Source organism: Acomys russatus, chromosome 11 (assembly GCF_903995435.1).
Source record: "Acomys russatus chromosome 11, mAcoRus1.1, whole genome shotgun sequence".
In the NCBI taxonomy this organism is placed as follows: Eukaryota; Metazoa; Chordata; class Mammalia; order Rodentia; family Muridae; genus Acomys; species Acomys russatus.
In genome coordinates this window covers 59,369,168-59,389,730 of record NC_067147.1, presented here as the reverse complement: position 1 = coordinate 59,389,730, position 20,563 = coordinate 59,369,168, and the positions used below count along the sequence as shown (strand labels likewise).

Sequence of the window (20,563 nt, the reverse complement as noted above, 5' to 3'; positions counted from 1 at the left end):
AAAAGTTCAAACATACAACTAAAAGCAGATAGACTAGTATATCAAACCTTATGTTTCAAGTATCAAACCTCAAAAATTACCAAAATTTTGCCAACTTGTTTTTCTCTGTACTCCAGGATTTGAAAGCAAATCCCAGGTGCCGTATTATACCTGCCTATGTTACTTACAGCACTATTCACGTTGGGGGCACAGAGCTCAGCACTGAGACTCATCTGTTATATGGTGTGATACAGCCCTCCCCCAAGCCCCTGAAACGTCTTAGGTAGTCCAGGCTGCCTGGACTCAGGCTACCCTTGAACTCCTGATCCTTCTGCCTCTCCCTCCCAAGAGCTGGGATTACAGGCTGTGCCACCATGCCCGCCCAGGTTTCCACTCATGGGAAGGTCATTTCCCTTGTCCTTTTTGGCCTTTGGGACTATGCAGACGTGCTTGTGTGTGGTGTGCTGTTCCTCTGCATAAACACCAGGTGATAATGGTATGGGAAAGCTCAGCTTTGGAAGAAAGGGTCAACTTCTGAGCGGCTTAGGGAAGCTCCTGTGCTGTTAACCTGTTGTATGCTTCTTTCATGTCCTGTATTCACATTCTTTTGTGGGTGGGGACAGGGGCTGCTTCTTCCCTTTCTTTTCTCTTTTTTTTTTTTTTTTTTTTTTTTTTAAAGATTTATTATGTATACAGTGCTCTGCCTGCATGTACACCTGCACACCAGAAGAGGGAACCAGATCTCATGATAGACGGTTGTGAGCCACCATGTGGTTGCTGGGAATTGAACTCAGTACATTTGGAAGAGCAGACGGTGCTCTTAACTGCTGAGCCATCTCTCCAGCCCTGCTTCTTCCCTTTCTAAAGGAATATAACCTCTCAATTTTTTTCTTTTCTCTCTCTCTCTCTCTCTTTTTTTTTTTTTTTTTTTTTTTTGTTTGTTTGTTTTTTGAGACAGGGTCTCTCTGTGTAGCCTTGGCTGTCCTGGACTCACTTTGTAGACCAGGCTGGCCTCGAACTCACAGTGATCCGCCTGCCTCTGCCTCCAGAGCGCTGAGATTAAAGGTGTGTGCTACCACGCCTGGTTTTTTTTTTTTTTTTTTTTCTGTTTTCTCTTTTTTTGAGGCATGTTTTCACTATGTAACTGGCCTAGAACTTGCTGTCCTCAAACTTGCTGAGACCATGCCTGTCTTTGTCTCTTGAATTCTGAAATTAAAGCTGTGCTGCGCTGGTGCATTTCCCCTTAAAGACCTGTTTGTAGGTGCTGGGGATGCTCAGGGGTGAAGTGCCTACTTTGAAGTGTGAGGGCTGGTTTCCCATCACCGGAACCAGAAATGCTAGAGGGTTGGGGGAGCCAGTGTGTCCCAGACCAGGCTGGCCTTGAACTCTCAGCTATCCTTTGCCTCCCCAGTACTGGGATTAAAGGTGTGTGCCACCCCTGCCTGGCTCTAGATTTTTTTTGTTGTGTTGTTGTTATGAGGAAAACTGATTCCAGAATTGGCTGTACTCAACAGTCCCTTGGCCAAGGCAGCAATGCAGTTTACTACCAAACCCTTGTGGATGGATTGAGGCCCTTGGATGTCTTCTGGTCCTTAAAAAATAAAAATAAGAAAGACAAAAGAAAAGAAATTCTGCTTTGAAGACTGTCTGTTTCATTGAAGCAGGAGGAAGACTTCTTGGGAAGAAGGGTTCAGAGAGGGGGAGTGGGTTCAGAGAGGGGGAGGGGGCTCAGAGAGGGGGAGAGGGCTCAGGGAGGGGGAGGGAGCTCAGAGAGGGGGGAGGGGGCTCAGGGAGGGGGAGGGGGCTCAGAGAGGAAGGGAGGGGGAGAAGATAAATAAATTCAGTACAGGGATGAGACTGTCGAAGAATAAATGAAAGGATTGTGATTTTCACAGCCCAAGGGCTTCCAGGCGTCTCTGTCTTTGTCTCTGTCTTGCTGTCTGTCTGTCCGTGTCTCTCTCTCTCTCTCTCTCTCCTTTCTTTCTCTTTGCCATTTCCGGCTTCTCGGGGAAGGGCTCTCATGCCTTCATGAGGCAGGGTGGAGGTGGGAGCATCCTTGAGCAGAGGTAATGCTATTCCCCCTGACCTGCCTGTATTTCTTTTATCTTCCTGTTCCCTTTTTATAGTGTTCTGTGTCTTTGAAGATTTTAGAGAAACTTAGAGGCTGAAGAGTTGGCTCTGAGGTTAAGAGCTCTGGCTGCTCGTAGCAGATCTGAGTTCTGTCTTTAGCAGTTGTTACTGCCTGTAACCCCAGTTTGAGGAGCCAACTCCCTCTTTTGGACTCTGGGGCACGGCAAGCATGTGATGTACAGACATACATGTAGGCAGTGCACTCACATAAACAGAATAAAGAAAAACACCAGCCAAACAATTTAGAGGCGAAAAGCAAGAAGGAGAGAAGGAAAAGCAAGCAGTCGTGTTCGTTGTGGTCACTGTCCCCTCGCTCGTTGCAGTGAGTACGGCTTTGCCGAGAAGGTGGTGGAGGGGATGTTCATCGTTGTTAATTCCATCACCATCAAGATCCACTCCAGGGCCTTCCACGCCTCTTTTGAACTGTGGCAGCTCCAGGGTTATAGTGTCAACCCCAGCTGGCAGCAGAGTGACCTGCGTCTGACCCGCATCACTGATCCCCTCCGAGGAGAGGTGACAGCCTTAGCATTCTAAGTGGGGTGAATGGGGGAGGGGGGATGCGGAGTAGGAGAAACCCCTAAAGGACGCTGTTCCTGGTTGGAGCTCCCAGGATCCTTTTCAGTTGCTGTTGCTGCTCAGTTACAGACCCACTGCCTTCTGTCGTTAGCCGAGAGCAGTGGCGAGGCCCATAGCTCTCCTGTCTCCTGTCATCTCACCTGCAGAATCAAGGGATTGTACATTCCTTCCTTCCAGGTTTTGACGTTTAAGGAAATAACTTGGCAGACGCTTCGAGTTGAGGCAGATGCCACAGAGAATGGCGAGCAGGACCCAGTTACCACTCCGTTGAGGCTCATCACCAACCAAGGCCGGATCCGGATAGCCCTCAAGAGAAGAGTGAGTGTGTGCTCCCTGCCGTGAAAACTCAGGGTAGCACGGATGCTCTGCCACTGTCCTCAGTGTTGTTGGCCCCAGCCGTGGGAGAGCAGCTTCTCATCGTCCTGTTTGGTGCTTTTTGTAGTCACGCAAACCTGAGTTAGTCTGTAAGAAATAGGCTTTCCACATGCTTGATGGTTCTTTCTCACTTCCTGGAAGGCAGAAATATGCCTGGGAAGCCTCTTTGAGGCCTTGAGAGATGCAAGGTGCTAAACTGTGTTCTCTGAGCAGGGCGTGGTGGCACATGGCTGTAATCCCAGCACTCAGGAGGCAGAGGCAGGCGGATCTCTGTGAGTCCGAGGCCAGCCTGGTCTACAAAGTGAGTCCAGGACAGCCAGGACTACACAGAGAGACCCTGTCTTGAAAAACTAAAAAACCAAACCACAACTATGCTCTCTGTGCCCTCAGACCAAGGATTGCAATGTGGTTGCCTCCAAGTTGACGTTCCTGCTGGATGAGCTGCTCTGGGTGCTGACTGACTCCCAGCTCAAGGCGATGATGAAGTATGCAGAATCGCTGAGGGAGGCCGTGGAGAAGTCGGCCCAGCAGAGGAAGGGCCTGGCGCCTGAGCCTGCGCAGGTTAGAGCTGAGCTGTGCCAAGCGGTGCCGCCACTCAAGGCTTCTGGGCGGCTTGCGGAGCTCACCACAGGTGGAGGCTTGTGCCAGGCTCTCTCACTGGCTCTACTCACTGGCTCCCTCCTGTACATCGATGGAGTGCTAGCCTCTGGACAAGGAAGTGGCGTGAGCCTTTCCTTCCAGCCCTTGAGACTTACTGTCTTAGAGGGCAGACAGTTGACAAGTTGTTCATGTGTGCCAGGTGCTGTACCAGGCAAACCCTGTGTCAAGAGCACAGAGAAGGGGCGCCGCCCACCCAGCAGGACAGTGCACTTAACTCAGGGAGGGCATTCTAGACGAGGTGGCCCAGGTCAATCCTGTCCTGGTAGGCAAGAGGGAGGAGGGCATCTGAGCCTGAGGACTCACTTGGATACTTCCTAGACTTGTTATGGGCGGGCTCCATGGAGATTGAGTTGCTTTCTTGGGGTGGTGCTAAGTGAGAGGCTGGACAACAGTTAGGAGATAGAAGGGACGCTCTCAAGTTGTAGACCCAGGCTTACAGAAAGCATCAGGAGGAGCCTCTCTTTGATATCTGTCTTTATTTTTCACTTTAAAGAAAATTATTTTATGTTCACTGGTGGTTTTGCCTGCTTGTATGTCTGTATGAGGGTGTTGGATCCCCTGGGATGGGAGTTACAGACAGGTGTCAGCTGCCGTGTGGGTGCTGGGAATTGAACCAGGGTAAAGCAGCCAGGGCCCTCAACACTGAGCCATCTCTCCAGCCCCTGACTGACATTTCTCTTTCTGTCACATGTAGACCACCCCTCCTGCTCCCAGTGCTCAGCAGACCTGGGCCCAGGCATTTGGTGGCAGCCAGGGCGGCGGCGGTGGCAGTAGCGGCAGCGGCAGCAGCAGTAGCCGCCTCAGCCAATATTTCGACAAGTTTGATGTAAAGGAGTCTTCCTACCACCTGCTCATCTCCCGCCTGGACCTGCACATTTGTGATGACAGCCAGTCCCGAGAGCCAGGTACCACGAGGCCTCAGCCCGGCTGGCTGTACGTCACTGTCTGCCTGCGCAGAGCTTAGGATGAAGGTTTCTTCTGCAGATGCTGTGGCACTCAGCCTTCAGTTAGCTCCCTTCGTCTCAGGATTGTGTGGGAGCCAGCCCTCCTGTGCTGTGGTAGCTCTGTCGGCAGGAGGCAGTGCTCTCCAGCCTGCAGAGTGTGACGGGGCCAACCTGGTACACAGTACCCACCTGGTACACAGTACCCACCTGCTAATGTGGATCTTCAAGGACTGAGCCCAACTAGACTACACTTTGCCTACACAAGTCTCTAGAGACATGCTGGTGGTGGCCAGAGGCTGAGAACCACTGGTAGAGGGTTCTAGGGACCTCAGAGTTTTCAGATTCCTGCCTCCTTTGGAGGTAAGGGTTGACTCCAGACCTTGTATGTATACTAAACAGCCCCCAGCCCACCTAGAGCCAGAGTGTTCACAACTTTGAGTTGTTTTAATGCTGTTGTGATAGTCAGATGTGGTGGTGCACACCTGCGATCCCTGCACTCAGGAGGCAGAGGCAGCCGGATCTCTGAGTTCGAGGCCAGCCTGGTCTACAGAGTGAGTTCTAATACAGCTTGGGCTTCACAGAGAGACCCTGTCTCAATCCTTCCTTCGATTATATGTATTGTACTTAGATGTGTACAGAGGTTATGTTAGTGGCATACTTAAAATAGCCTCACACATGTATATTTATATTTATTCAGAATGATTGACTTTGTTTTTATGATCCCTGCAGAAGCCAGTAACCTTTTGCTTAACTTCTTTGAATATCCTCATTTATGAAATTAAGTAGAGTTGTCTTTGCTCATTTATCTCAAGGCCATTGCCAGGCTGAAGTGCGATAGTCGGCTGGCTTCAGGGCCCGCAGGCAGCCACTGGTTTGGTTTTGGCTCACTGCTCACTCCTTGAGCGCTGTCCCTCCCTTTTACTTGCTTACACTTTCTCTTGCTCACGGGCGGCAGCTCTTCCTCCTGTGTTGGCTTCTCCGCAGCCTGGGTTTGTTGCTTCCTCTTATTTCCTGACTTCTTTTGGTAGTGCTCGGGTTGAACTCAGGGCCTCGTGAGTGCTGTGCGTGTGCTGCTGTGTATTAGCTCCTGTAATGAAACCACGGTTCAGTTTCAGGGGAACACACTTGTTTTCTTCCTGGGCCACCAGGTGGTGCTGCCTCTCTTGTTTGCTCTTCCTTGGTCTTGCAGTGACTCCACTTCCATTTTAAGAGGAGACATGAGCAGTGGCAGTGGATATGGCTTTTCTCCCAGAGGAAATGACTATTAAAACAGTCATCTTGTGTGGTCAGTCGTTTCTTCCCAGTGTTGCTTAGGGGCTTGGAGTGTGACTGTGGCCTTTGAGCCTAGGAGAGGCCACGCAGTGCGCATTTGTGTGATCCCAGTGCTCTGGAGGCTGTGGCAGAAGCAGGGCTGTGAGTTTGAGGCCAGCTTGTGGCACGACTCTGTCTTAAGAGCACCCTCCCCAAATAAAAAGAGCACACTAGTGTAGTTGCGTGCCTTATCTTTCTAGCCGTGGGGAGCTGGGCGACAGGGTCTGCAGTTCAAGGTCACTCTTAGCTATGGATAGGAAGCTTGAGATTAGTCTGTGTTTCATGAGACCTTGCCTAAAACTCAACACAGATCCCCAAAACATTAGTATTTATAGGGTTAAATTTAAGTTAAATACTAATAGCTTCAAAACAACTAATTTAAAACAATTACTCTTTCTTTCTTTCTTTTTTTTGTTTTTTTTTTTTTTTTTTTTGAGACAGAGTTTCTTTGTATAGCTCTGGCTGTCCTGGACTCACTTTGTAGACCAGGCTGGCCTCGAACTCACAGTGATCCACCTGCCTCTGCCTCCCGAGTGCTGGGGTTAAAGGTATGCGCCACCACGCCTGGCTCAATTACTGTTTCTTATCAACAAATTGTATTCTTGTTGGCATGTGAAGCCCAGATAAGGGCGCCTCAGTGAAGAGCACTGGTTACTCCTGCTCGAGGTGGGCTCCCTAGGGCTCACGTGCTGCTTCCTTGTCTTTGTTCCTCCAGAGCTGCTCAGCTGTGTCTTTCTTTCATAGGCGTCTCTGCAAACAGACTGACGGGCGGCGCCATGCAGCTTACATTCCGCAAGATGGCGTTCGACTACTACCCCTTCCACCGGGCAGGTCAGAGAGCTTTAATACGCTCTGGCATGGTCCTGGATGCCCGAGGGTGGATTTCTCCATTCATATCCTGACCAACCAGCAAAAGGGTGCTGGCTGGTACTGCTGCAGGTGCTCAGATGGGCAACGGAGCATCTCCATAAGACGGCACCTGCTGGCCTTCCAGTCCCTCAAGATCACTCGGTCTAAAACCTTTCTAGGGGCTGGAGAGATGGCTCAGAGGTTAAGAGCACTGCCTGCTCTTCGAGAGGTCCTGAGTTCAATTCCCAGCAACCACATGGTGGCTCCCAACCATCTATAATGTCATCTAATGCCCTCTTCTGGCATACATTAATATGTACATGTATTAATAAATAAATCTTTAAAAAAAAAAAACTTTCTAGAAGCCATCACCGTAACTTAGGAATGAGAGCTGCGGGCCACCTCAGAAGCACATGACGCCCTCAGTGGGCACTTCTTACCCTGGGAAGATCTGGGAGAAAACACTGGACTGCTGGACAGTGGTCTTGTGCTGTAATCTTTTTCTTCTTTATCCCAAGGTGACAGCTGTAAGCACTGGGTGAGGCACTGTGAGGCCATGGAGACCCGCGGCCAGTGGGCCCAGAAACTGGTGACGGAGTTTCAGAGTAAGATGGAGAAGTGGCAGGAGGAGACCCGTGTGAGAGCACCGTGGCACCTGGGGGTGGAGTCTCCCTTCCGGAAGAAAGCAGGTGGGTTTTGGGGACCTGGAGGATTCTGGCTGACAGGGTGTGACTAGCTGATGGAGATGACGTGCTGGAGTGTTTCTTCACTGTAGCTCATGGGCTGATGCCAATGACGGGTTTTTATTTTTTCTAGACAAGGTCTCTCTGTGTAGCCTTGACTGTCCTGGAGTTGCTTTGTAGACCAGGCTAGCCTTAAACTCACAGAGATCCGCCTGCCTCTGCCTCCTGAGTGCTGGGATTACAGGCGTGTGTCACCACATGGCCCTTGGTGGTCCCATTGTCTGCAGTGACAGCCGCAGCTAGAGGGTAGTGTTAGCAGGTGGTGACTGTCACCAAGTTCCACCGAGAGAGTTGAGCGCTTTGCTGCTTCATGGCATTGATAATCTTGGGTTTTACTTTCTGAACTTGTTTAATACTGAGCAATGTATGTATTACTTCTTTTTCCTTTTCATTTAGACTCTTTCTCTGGTCCTGGAAAGATCCCTCTTGACAAAAGTGCTGCTCAGGGCCGGCAGGCTGCCTGTGGGCCTCCAGCATGGAATCGCTTACGGTCTAGCTGCCTGGTTGTACGAGTTGATGACCTGGACATCCACCAGGTGAGGACACAGAGCGACATTCCGGAGGGAGTGGGGTAATTTAGGAACAGCACGAACCAAGATGTAGAAACCAGGGCCTGGTGGCCTCACTTCTGAGGAGATGGACAGTTTGGTCAGTTTCTTTTGGGCAGGGCCTCTGAGAAAGGCCTTGGCATGTTCTCAGTGCTGCATACAACCCCTGCTGAAAACAAGGTGGACTGGCTCAGGTGTCTTTGACCCCATTACTTTGGAGATGAACGCAGGAACTCTAGGCCACACTATGCCACCAGCCTATGCCACCTGAGACCCCTCCCCAAGCCAAAACAGACCAGCAGCTGCCTGAGAGTGCCTCAAGTGTGTGTGGAAAGCAAGCTCTTTGCTCCCCTCAGGGAAGGATGTGGGAGCAAGGCAGGGAATGTGCTCCTCAGAGAACAGTCTGTTCCAGGGGCCAGGCCACAGGCTCACGGCGACTTGTGGTTACTTAGGTCTCCACAGCTGGACAGCCAAGTAAGAAACCATCCACTCTGCTCTCCTGCAGCCGCAAACGCCACCGCCTCCCAGCTCAGGCGGCTGCTGTCCACGTGCAGTTCACGGAGTATTACTTCCCGGATAATCAGGCGCTTCCAGGTGAGGTCTGGGCTGGCCGGTCCTTCTGTTGATGCCCTCCATTTCTGTCAGCACTGAGGCCACTGAGCAGTCTGCTTTGGCTAGGGCTTGCCTTTGTTTAAGTTAATTTGCATGTCTAAATTAAGAACTCCGCCCAGAGGCTGGGGCTCAGTTGCTGGACTCTTGCCTGAGATGCACACCTAAAAATCTCAGCACTCTGGGAGGTGGAGGCAGGGGGATCAGGAGTTGATCGTCTTTTGAGGCCATCCATGGCTACTTGGTGAGTTTGAGGTCAGCCTGGAAGATGTGAGATCCTGTCTCACAAACAAAACAAGTAGAGCTGTGCTGTGTGCAAGGCCGTGTCTGCCGTGCCGAGTACGAGGCTGTGTCTTTGCTGTGGTGATAGTGAGACATTAGCTGGTGAGTGAGCGCCCGGCTGCCACTGCGCTTTTACATGGCGATCCCTGTTTTCTCTGTTTCCAGTCCCCTGTCCCAATCTCTACATCCAGCTGAATGGTCTGACGTTTACTGTGGATCCTGCCAGCTTGCTCTGGGGAAACCTCTTTTGCTTAGATTTATACCGCAGCTTGGAGCAGTTCAAAGCTATCTATAAGCTGGAAGGTTCAAGGCAAAAAGATGAACATTTGGACATTCGACTGGACGCGTTCTGGCTGAAGGTAGGGACAGAGAGGCGCTTGTCACTTGGTGGACACAGCGACATTTCCTCCTTGGCTGTGATCTGCATCCTGCTGTGTCCATGATAGAAGAAAATCAGCTGCAGGTGTCGCAGGTGCTCGGACGTCCTTAATGTGTTCTACTTTCTCTCTGAAGGTGAGCTTCCCGCTGCAGAAGCGAGAACAGGCAGAGCCACATCGTCCCCAGGCTCTCGTCCTCTCCACGTCGGGCATGGTTGCCACCAACACGCGGCAGGCCCCGCACTGCGGCTGTCCTGACCTACAGAGGCTCTTCCGGGCCTTTGCTGCTGCCGAGTTCTTTCGCTCTAGTTATGGCCACTTCCCCAAGGTTCCTGGGGGCTTCAGCCTTCTGCACATGCTCTTCCTGCATCACGCTTTCCAGACGGAGTCCCTCCCAGCTCAGCCCAGCTCCCTTCATCCTCAGAGACTGGCAGCATCCCAGGATCTCTGGTCCCTGCACTTTACCCAGATCTCCTTGGACTTTGAAGGCACAGAAAACTTCAAAGGCCATACCTTGAATTTTGTGGCCCCCTTCCCCTTGTCTATTTGGGTTTGCCTTCCTCTTCGCTGGCAGCAGGCCCAGGCACGGCGGCTCCTTTCGGCCTCAGAGGGGAGGCTAAAGCCGTCGGCCAGTTTTGGCAGTCCTGTGCACTCTGAAGCTCTTGCCCCTGAGTCTGTGTCCCAGCAGAGGTCAAAGACCGAACGGGATTTGAAAAGCCTCTCAGGTTCTACAGAAGAAGCCCCAGAGGTTCTGAGAGACGGTGATGCTGGCGTCGACCACAAAGGGCGAGTGGCCGAGCTGGAGGACGTGGCAGACGTTCACATGCTTGTTCACTCGCCTGCGCATGTCAGGGTGAGGCTGGACCACTACCAGTACCTGGCTCTGCTCCGCCTCAAGGAGGGGCTTCAGGGGCTTCAGGAGCAGCTGACCAAGGACACAGAAGCAGTGACTGGCTCTGCCCTGCGTAACCAGACAGCTTGCATTGGCGTCCTCTTCCCCAGTGCTGAGGTGGCCCTCCTCATGCATCCTTCCCCTGGGTCCGCTGGTGCTGATGCTGCGGGCTCGGATACCACCAGCCTCATAGACTCAGAGCTGTCTCCGTCAGAGGACCGCGAACTGAAGTCTGATGCCTCCTCAGACCAAGGCCCAGTAAGCCCTGAGAAGGCCCTGAGGGACAGCAGTGTTGAAAGTGTAGCAGCGTCCCAGGAGAGGCTGCACGGCGAAGAAGAGCCACAGGACTTGGGTCCCCCTGCCCAGCAGCCGGCAGAGAAGAGCCACGAGGCAGTGGAGGCTCTACAGGCCAAGAAGCTGAGCAGAGCGCAAACTGCCAGCTCCCCAGCTGCCGTGAAGTCCCCGGCTGACAGGGATGCTGCTCTGAATGGACAAGGCGAGCCCATACCCTTGAGAAACATTGAGGGGGAATTGTCCAGTGCTATTCACATGACCAAGGATGCCACCAAGGAGGCCCTACATGCTACCATGGACCTCACCAAGGAAGCCGTGTCCCTGACTAGGGATGCCTTCAGTTTAGGTAGAGATCGAATGACCTCTACCATGCACAAGATGTTGTCCCTGCCTCCCGCCAAGTGAGTGATCCTCAGCTGCCTTCTCCTGGCCTCCCTGTTCTTTTTTCTTTTCTTTTCCTTTTGTTTGTTTGTTTGTTTCGTTTTTCTCTTTATTTTATTATTTTTAAATTTTTATTAATTTATTTAGATTACAACTCAATAGTTATCCCATTCCTCCCTCCCTCCTGCTTTCACCCTATTCCCCTTCCCTAGGCCTATGACCGAGGGGGGCCTCCTCCCCCACTATATGGTCAAAGGCTATCAAGTCTCATCTTGGCAGTCTGCTTATTCTTTCTTTGAGTGCCACCAGGCCTCCTCACCAAGGGGAGGCGTTCAAATATGCAGCACCAGAGTTTATGTCAAAGTTAGTCTCCGCTCTCCACATAACTGTGGAGAATGTCCTGTCCATTGGGTAGATCAGAGTAGGGGTTTGATGTTTACTATTGTATTGTCCTTGGTTAGTGCAATAGTTTGAGCAAAGCCCTCTGGGCCCCAATCCACCCATCATGATGCTCTTCTTGTAGGTTTCTAGGACCCTCTGGGTCCTTCCATTTCCCTATCTCCTATATTTCTCTTACCTCTTTTTTTTCAAGACAGGGTTTCTCTGTGTAGCCTTGGCTGTCCTGGACTCACTTTGTAGACCAGGCTGGCCTCGGACTCACAGAGTTCCGCCTGTCTCTGCCTCCCAAGTGCTGGGATTAAAGGCCTGCACCACCACGCCCAGGTACTTCTTTACTTTTTAAAGATTTATTATGCCCAGCGTTTATTTTATCTTAATTTTAATGTTGAGTGCTTTGCGTGCATTTGTGTCTGTGCACTACGTGGGGACAGCATCTGAAGAGGCCAGAAGGTGTTGGGTCTCTTGAAACTGACTTAAGCCGCTGCATGGATGTTAGGAACTGAACCCAGGTCCTCTGGAAGAACAGCCAATGTTCTTGACCACTGTGCTGTCTCTCCGCTCACTTCTGCAATCCCAGCACGCTGGGAGTCGAGAATACTGACATGAGTTTGAGACCTTGTCTCAAAAAGACTCCACGCCCCCCACCAAGTTGTGAAAAATTTGGTTGCAATCCATATGGTCTTATGAGAAGCACTTAGCCAGAGCCAGCTGGGTGGAGAGCAGACAGGTCTTCACCGCTGAGTTCGTGGGGCTTGTTGATTTTCTTTTAAATACAGGGAAGCCATGTTGAAGCCAGATGAGGCGGTGGGGACCCCGGTGAGTGGGGGTGCGGCCCGGCTCCGGTTTTTCTCCATGAGGAGGACAGTCTCTCAGCAGTCATTTGATGGTGTCTCGGTGGACAGCAGTGGCCCTGAAGACCGGATTTCGGTGGACAGCGACGGCAGTGACAGCTTTGTGATGCTCTTGGAGGCTGGTATGTGGGTGTCAAGCCACATTAGTGCAGAGAGGGCTCCGAGGCTGATTCTCACAGCAGCAGGACTCCAGCGGGGCTGGGGAGGAGGGAATAGGCATTTCCTCACCAAGACAACAGAGAGATTTAGCACATTTGTGGTGATGGAGTTAGTTTCACATTTCCTAGGTTATTTTAATATTTAATTTTTTGGGTTTTAACAGGGGAGGGGGGTGGAGCGTGGAGGGTGTCTCATGAAATCCATGGTAGCCTTGAACTCCCTGAGTGCTGGGATTGCACACATGTGCCATCACTCCCATCTCTCCTATAGACTATCATTTAATACTTAACATTTATCACAGAAAAAGACTCAAAGAAGTGTTTAGTCCCAGGTCAGCTGACCAGGGCTAACTGTGACTGCGGTCAGTAGCACATGCTCGCTGTCTGAGCTTGCTTTCTTCTGCCTGCATATTTTTCTTTAGTCTTGAAAGATTTATTTATTATATTTAATTTATTTCTATTAATTTTTATATTCACCTACGTGTATGAGTGTTTTGTCTGAATGTATGAAGGTATACCGTGGCCATGCCTGGTGCCCTGGGAAGCCGGAAGAGTGTGCAGGATCCTCTGGAGCTAGAGTCAGGGGCCATTGTGAGCTGCTGTGTGGTGCTGGGATTCGAGCTCAGGTCGTCGGCAAAAGCAGCAAGTGCTCTTTTCCAGACAGAGTCTCTCTGTGTAGCCCTGGCTGCCCTGGACTCACTGTGTAGACCAGGCTGGCCTCGAACTCACAGACATCCACCTGCCACTGCCTCCTGAGTGCTGGGATTACAGGTGTGCGCCACTGCGCCAGCTTTGCCTGTGTATTGTTAGAAAATAACCTGAAGTTTTTGGTCTGTTGATATGATTAACTTAAATTTTAGTTATATATATATATATATATATATATATATATATATATATATATATATAATTATATATTTAAACAATATATAATCATATATATTGAGTGTATGAGTGTTTTGCCTTCTGTCATATTGTCTCAGGTGGCAGGTGTTACTGTACACGGGCACACGTATGATCTTTATTCACTGGATGATGGGCACGAGTTGGTTGTGACTTGATAATGGTGGCTAGGCTGCAATAAACATGGCGGTGCACAGGTCCTTGATGACACGGCTGGAGTTCTTTTAACATGCTGATACCGTGTGGGAGCTCTTACTTTGCAGAGTTGCTGTGTCCATGTGCCTGGTCTGCTGCACTTTGTTCTGGGATGGAGTCCGTCTTCTCCACACTCTCCCTCCCTCCCTCCTTCCCTCCCTCCCTCCCTCTCTCTCTCCCTCCCTCCCTCCTCCCTCTCTCCCTTCCTCCTTCTCTTCCTCTGTTCCTTCCTCCCTCCCTCCCTTTCTCCCTTCCTCCTTCTCTTCCTCTGTTCCTCCCTCCCTCCCTCCCTTTCTCCCTTCTTCTTTCTCTTCCTCTGTTCCTTCTTCCCTCTCTCCCTTCTTCCTTCCCTCCCTTCCTGCCTCTCTTCCTCCCTCCCTTCCTGCCTCTCTTCCTTTCTTTCTTCCTTCCATTTTTGAGACTGGGCTATGTTTGTGTTGTAGCCCTGACTGTTCTGAAACTCACTCTGTAGACCACACTGGCCTCAAACTCACAGAGATCTGCCTGCCTCTGCCTCCCAAGGGCTGGGATTACAGGCCTTCGGCACCACGCCCAGCAGTATTGGCTTAAAAACAAAATGTTTATTCCTTTTTAATTTTGTGGCTGTGTGTGAACTGGTGCTCTCAGAAGCCAGAAGAGGGCATTAGATTCCCTGGAGCTGAAGTTACACGGTTGTTAGCGGTGGGTTTGAGTCAAAGTCTGACTGTGTGGGCCAGAGTGGTCTCCGACCCATGGTCCTTCCCTGGGCTCCTGTGGGTTTGGATTCCAGGCACATGCTACTATACTGTTTGCTCCTCTATTTATGATTTGTTTACTGCTCGAACAGTGAACACCAGACTCTGGGCTTTGGTGTGTGTAGTGTAGAATTTCCTTTCCTTTCAAGTCCAAGTATTGCTCCTGCCCATCTATGCCACACGCTGGCTATCTGTTGACCACCAGTGGACACACAGGTCGCTTCTATTCATAGCTTGTGTTAAATTTGACCAAACACAGTCTTAATTTTTTTCCCCTAAATACAGTATTGTACTTTTAAAAAAACCACAGTCCTTAAATCCATCAGCTCTCTAGTTTTCAAACCTTCAGTTGTCTTTGTTTCTAGTTGTTGCTGGTCTTAGAGGTTGGATGTGAACTCAGTTGTTTCGTTGCTTTCTTCATGCAGAGTCTGGCCCAGAGTCCGTCCCGCTAGGATCTGTGACAAGTGTCTTGGATGAGAGTGGTGCTCCAGGGAGTCCTGTTACGGATAGCTGTGGCCAGGGGCTTCCAGACAGCAGCAGCTCAGTGTCAGCCAGCGCTGACCTCGTTGTTCACTCGGTCAGCTGCCATGCTTTCTTCTCTGCAGAGGGTAGGCTCTTGGCCAGGCACAAAGCTTGGGACTTAAAACTAAGGGAACCTTTTTTGACAGGTGTCAGTTCTGGTCCTGAAGGTGAAGGAAGTGTCCTTTGGGATTGAGGTTCGTGGTGAGGACCTGACAGTCGCCTTGCAAGCAGAGGAACTGGCCCTGCAGCAGCTGGGCACCGTGGGGCTCTGGCAGTTTCTACATGGACAGTGCCCAGGTACTGACGACAGCGGGAGAGGTCAGCCCCTGCCCCTGGCGCTGCGCCGTGAGGACCGCTGCTCTAGTGCCAAGCACCTCTCTTCTCTAGCAGCTCTTGGGAGTATTTACTCTGTGACTCCCTTGTCTCTGGAGGCTCCGGAGCTCTTCCTGGGCATCACGCTCCCTGCGGAGTGTCTCTCCTCACCTCCAGGCCCCGCCAGGCTTAAACAGGAGGAGTGGCCTCTCCTTGGAGGGACTTCTGCTATTCAAGATCACTCTCTTTCTTTCTTTCTTTCTTTTTTCTAGACAGGGTCTCTGTGTAGCCTTGGCTGTCCTGGAACTTACCAGGCTGGCCTCGAACTCACAGAGATCTGCCTTCCTCTGCCTCCTGAGTGCTGGGATTAAAGGTGTGCGCCACCACCTCAGTTCTTTCCTATAAACGATCATTTATACTTTATGAGATGGCAGGAAAAATCTGGCTTATGTTATAGGCTTCATTTAATATTTTAAAAGATCTTCAGTAGATACAAAGAATAACAGCACTGTGACGGTTGATTGCTGTGGGGTTGGATGTGCTAGCGCTCGCTGGCACAGGGTTATGAGTGTTGGGTGTGGCTGAGGTGTTTGCCATTGTCCTGTGCTAATGCTGTCATCACCTCTTTCCCCAAAGGAACAAGCTTTCAGGAGCCCTCAAATCTGAATAGCGGCCGCACCAGGCCTGCTGTGGGACTGCGCTTTGAGGTGGGGCCTGGTGCAGCTGTTCACTCCCCACTGGCCACACAGAATGGTTTCCTACGGTTCTTACTTCGGGGCTGTGACCTGGAGCTGTTCACCTCAGTGCTCAATGGTCTGGGGCCTTTCTTGGAGGATGAGGAAGTCCCAGTGGTTGTCCCGATGCAGATTGATCTCCTCAACTCCAGTATTACTCTCAAGGTGAGAGGGACCTTGGTGTTTGCCTGGACTCTGTAGTGACAGTGTCTTCCGTCCCATCTTACAACTCGGTGAGCAAGCGAAGAAAGGTGGCTTGGCGCTCTCTGCCAGTATTTGAGTAGCGTGGAAATACGGGTGCACGGGTAAAGCCTAAGGTGGAGTAGGAAGATGGCTCTGCTCTTGAGGTGGAGTAGGAAGATGGCTCTGCTGTTAAGGTGGAGTAGGAAGATGGCTCTGCTGTTAAGGTGGAGTAGGAAGATGGCTCTGCTGTTAAGCGCTTGCTGTTGGAGTGTAAGGGCTCAAGTTTAACCTGTTCCTCGTTCCTCACATAAGTTAATAGCCCGTTCTGGCAGGGAGGAGACATTTCATGGACTTCCTGGCCAGTGAGCTTCAGGTTCAGTGAGAGACCATCTTAGAAGTAGGGCTGACCAGGCCTAGAGCGATAACTCAGTGGTTAAGGGCACTGGCTGCTCTTGCAGAGGACCTGAGTTTCTATCCCAGCATCCACATGGTGGCTCATAGTCATTTGTTACTGCAGTTCCAGGGGATCTGACACCATCTTCTGACCTCTGCAGGCACCAGGCATGCATGTGGTACATATACATACATGTATGTGAAACATTTATACACTTTAAAAAAGTAAGGAGGAACATGATTGAGGTACGCCTTGGCGTCCACATGCCTGCACACACATGAGCACATGAGTGTGAACACAGACATTCACAAAGCCTAGGTTATCTGTAACCCTCATTCTGTCCTTTTTAAAGAAGATGTATTTATTTATTATGTATACAGTGCTCTGTCTGCATGTACACCTACAGGCCAGAAGAGGGCACCAGATCTCATTATAGATGAGTTGTGAGCCACCATGTGGGTGCTGGGAATTGAACTGGAAGACAGCCAATGTTCTTAACCTCTGAGCCATCTCTCCAGCCCTCCCCACCACCCTCTAATTCTGTCTTTGACATGTAATATAACCATGCCAGGCTCCTGGTTTGTCTGACTCTCAGTTTCACCATCTCTAGGATGAGTGAGGCTTGGTTACGCCTCTTGTACCTTCCAAGAATGTATGGGTGAGTTAGCAGGATGGTTCAGAGTTGGTAAACAGAGTTGCTTCCAGCCTGAGGACCCGAGTTCAATCCCTGGGACTCACATGCTGGGAAGAGACCCTCTTCGCATGAATTGTCCTCTGACCTCCACATGAGAGCCTTGGCATGCATGTATACACACACACACACACACACACACACACACACACACACACACACACACACTAAATAAATGTAATTAAAAACAAAAGAATATCTGGAGAGTCAGTGGCATCCAACTGCTTCTGCTGAGTGGTAGAAACATGGGCATGTTGCTCTGAGCTGCGTAGGTAAGTCACATGGTTCCTCCCTGTCCCTCAGGATGATATCCCTCCCATCTATCCAACGTCACCTGGCCCTGTCCCCATCACTTTGGCAATGGAGCATCTTGTGCTGAAGCGGAGTGATGATGGCGTGTTTCATCTTGGCGGTGAGTTAGGCCTCTTGGCTTCTCTGCTCTGCCTCCTCCTCCAATAAGTCAGGAAGCTAACCAGCAGGAACTGTCTGGCTGTTGGCAGGTATTTTTCAATTAAAATGGTTATTTTTTTCTCCAGCTCCTGCTCAGGACAGACCATTGACTGAAGTATGTGAGAAGCAGCAGCTCCCAAAGGAACAGCTGCTCCCGGTGCCCACAGGACAGGGTGTGGTAGGCCAGGTGAGGCCCTGACTAAAGGAACCTGTCATCAACATCTAGGGGCTGGACTTGTGGGAGGTCTGAAAGGTCAGCAGGTGTGCAGCAGGTGTGAGCAGGTGTGCAGCAGGTGTGAGCAAGTGTGCAGCAGGTGGTTTGGGCTCCTGTCACCAGCAGCAGCTTCTGGCGGAGACAGAAGAGGCTATAGGCAGGAACAGGCTGGGAGTGGCCACTGCTGTGCCTGGCCTTGCGGCGGATGAGCTCTGCAGAGGGAGTTGGGCCTGTGGGAGCCACTTGAGCCTTTCTGATCATTGTCCCATTGGCGCTTGCTTCTGTTGAACTCTCCCTCCCCGCTGAGGTTTAGCTGTGTTCCCTGATGGTGACTTGTTTATCCTTCAGGGAGAAGACCTGCCCACCCTGCAGCAAGAACTTAGGGACACCAAGCAAGCGCTGGCCGTTGCCAACCAGGACAAAGAAATACTTCTCCAGGAGATTAGGAAGTACAATCCTCTCTTTGAACTTTGACATCAGCTCAGCTGGCTGTGCCAAGGAGAGACCATATCACCAGCAACAGCGCCACCTAGGACAGAGGTGCCGAGGAGCAGCGGGCTGGGAGCCTGCTTCCTGAGCTGCTGGCCTGGGTGGAGGACAGGGCAGAGCATCGCCGCCTCAAGGAAGTGGGATGGCTGTGTCCCTAGCACTGCGCATGCCTTGCCTTTACGCAGCCTTGTAGCCCTCTGCGTACTACGCTATGGGGCAGGTCGTCACCTTGTTTCATGAGAGGTGGTTGCTTCCTTAATGGTCACCTGAGTCATGCACACAGCCACCAAAGATCCTGTGTCCCAGTGCTTCCTATGGCATAGGTCCTCGCCTTTGGAGTAGATGAGGAACCACCCAGCCTCAGCGGTTGGGGCAGAGGAAGCGCATCATCAGGGAGACATGGACTAGCCTGTCTTGGAATGGGAGCTAGGCTCCTATCTCTTGGCTGATATTCCCGGGTCATGCTTTCCTGTTGATTCTTCCTTGTAATGCTTTGACTGCCTTGGCCAGAGCATACTTCCCCGAATGACAGGTCATCTGAGATAAATCAAGAAAACCAGTGCTCAGCTGCTCCTGAGGGCATGGTGGGGTTAGGGTTCTGCCTGTCTCCACAGCTGTACCTGACAGGCCCTTTCCTGTCTGTTCCTGGAGTTCCTGGGCATCTGCTTTCCCAGCACTGCCCTCTGCCTGGGCTGACATCAGCACCTCGTAGTTGGGGAGCTAAGCGTCAGTCTAACGACCACGCTGAGGTCGTAAGCACCTCAGTCACTGCCTTTTGCCCCTCTGTTACTATGGCTTTTAAAATCATGTGATTTCAACTTACGTGAAAACAGAACCAGAGTCCTTGAGTCTGTCTAGGTCTCCTTCTGACTGTCCCACTGTGTGCTGTTGATGCCACTGAAGCACCCTTCCCGCCCCCCCCACCAATGCTCTGAGGGTAAGAAGAAAAAAGGACAAGGCTGCATTTGTTCAGTCCTGCAGGACTCAGGCAGGTTTCAGAACACAGCTTCTTACAGGAGTGCAGTTTGTTACACTGAAGAGCTACAGTGCAGACCCGGGAATATCATCTTTTGAGACAGTGTTAACAGGCCAGTCTCCTTTATTTCAGATTTTAATAAATGACCTAGAGCTTTAAATGAAGTCAAATGTTGCAGCTTCTAGGCCAGAAGAGAGAAAGAACCAACCACAAAGCCACAGAAATCACGGTGGGCAGGGCTGTGAGTAACCAGCATGGCAGTCAAGGGCTGGGGTGTGAGTGGCTCTGGTGAGGGCCCGGGCTCACCCCCAGCATCAGCATCACAGGACAGAAGTAAAGACTGTGCTTGGGCTGATAATAGTAGGAAGAATTACTCAGGAACGAATGCAGAGCCTTGCAGAGGGAGGGGTCAGCGCCATGCTGCAGCCTGGAGCCTGGTCATGCTGCCAGCATCGTTAGGGCAGCCGTGGCGCCATGCAGCTCCCTGGCAGCTCCCTGGCAGTGCATGCAGCTCCCTGGCAGTGATTGGTGCAGTCATTGGGCAGGGTATGGAAAAGGGGACGGGGATTCAGAACAGCGAGAGTAACCAAGGGTGTCTGCAAGGACAAAGGCTGTAGGGAGCAGCTGGCCGCATGCTCAGTCACAATGGAGACCCAATCTTGAAACATTAGCTCTTGGGCTTTGTCACTGCCTCAGGGAAGACGGAAGCACCTTTAGCAAAGTCACAAACTTGAAGTGCTTGTTGGAGAAGCGACACCTGTGTTTCTAACCATCTTGGAGAAGGGAGAGTCAGTAACTAGAAAATAGAATTATGCAGCTTCAGAGTCATTTGATTTTTTTTTGTTTGTTTTTTTATTTTTGTTTGCTCCCTTTTTTTGGGTTTTTGTTTTTTTTTTCCGAGACAGGGTTTCTCTGTGTAGCCTTGGCTGTCCTGGACTCACTCTGTAGACCAGGCTGGCCTTGAACTCAGAGATCCACCTGCCCTCTGCCTCCTGAGTGCTGTGATTAAAAGCTTGAGCCACCATGTCTGTTTTGAATTGGTTTAAAATCACATCCCTTCCTATTTTGCTCACCACATCCCTCTGGCATCTCCCAGTACTCATGAGAAGATGTCTAGCAAACACTTGGTGCACTTTTCTATTAAGCTTGCAGGAGAAACACTTTGTCAAGGATAATGCCTTAACGGCCAAAATGCCAGTTTTTTGAGCTGAGGTTGTCTGGGGTTCTGGTCTATGTGCAAATGGAAACAGTTTTGGCTTCCTTTATGTGGTAGTGGCTTTGGCCTTTTGTGCCTTGAAGCCATCCCTCAGGAAACACGGTTAGATTATTATCCCATGGGATTTCGATAATGCCATCTTTTGTAATTCCATTCCTCTATTCGTTGGGGGATGACTAGGAGAGACTTTGC

The 20,563-nt window shown here is 50.9% G+C and overlaps 1 protein-coding gene across 1 annotated transcript in view; it reads left to right on the top strand.

Moving 5' to 3' along the window:
* Positions 1–18,396, top strand: part of Bltp3a (bridge-like lipid transfer protein family member 3A) — a 39,327-nt gene extending 20,931 nt beyond the window's left edge. Inside the window, exons 5-21 of the mRNA XM_051153460.1 lie at positions 2,433–2,622; positions 2,863–3,003; positions 3,451–3,621; positions 4,415–4,625; positions 6,720–6,806; positions 7,343–7,513; positions 7,964–8,103; positions 8,568–8,709; positions 9,172–9,365; positions 9,520–10,970; positions 12,126–12,322; positions 14,616–14,767; positions 14,859–15,009; positions 15,661–15,923; positions 17,330–17,438; positions 17,563–17,663; positions 18,039–18,396. Of these exons, the coding sequence (XP_051009417.1) occupies positions 2,433–2,622; positions 2,863–3,003; positions 3,451–3,621; positions 4,415–4,625; positions 6,720–6,806; positions 7,343–7,513; positions 7,964–8,103; positions 8,568–8,709; positions 9,172–9,365; positions 9,520–10,970; positions 12,126–12,322; positions 14,616–14,767; positions 14,859–15,009; positions 15,661–15,923; positions 17,330–17,438; positions 17,563–17,663; positions 18,039–18,164 (3,997 nt within the window). The 3' untranslated portion in view covers positions 18,165–18,396. The remainder of the gene's footprint in view (positions 1–2,432; positions 2,623–2,862; positions 3,004–3,450; positions 3,622–4,414; positions 4,626–6,719; positions 6,807–7,342; positions 7,514–7,963; positions 8,104–8,567; positions 8,710–9,171; positions 9,366–9,519; positions 10,971–12,125; positions 12,323–14,615; positions 14,768–14,858; positions 15,010–15,660; positions 15,924–17,329; positions 17,439–17,562; positions 17,664–18,038) is intronic.
* Positions 18,397–20,563: the final 2,167 nt, after the last annotated feature.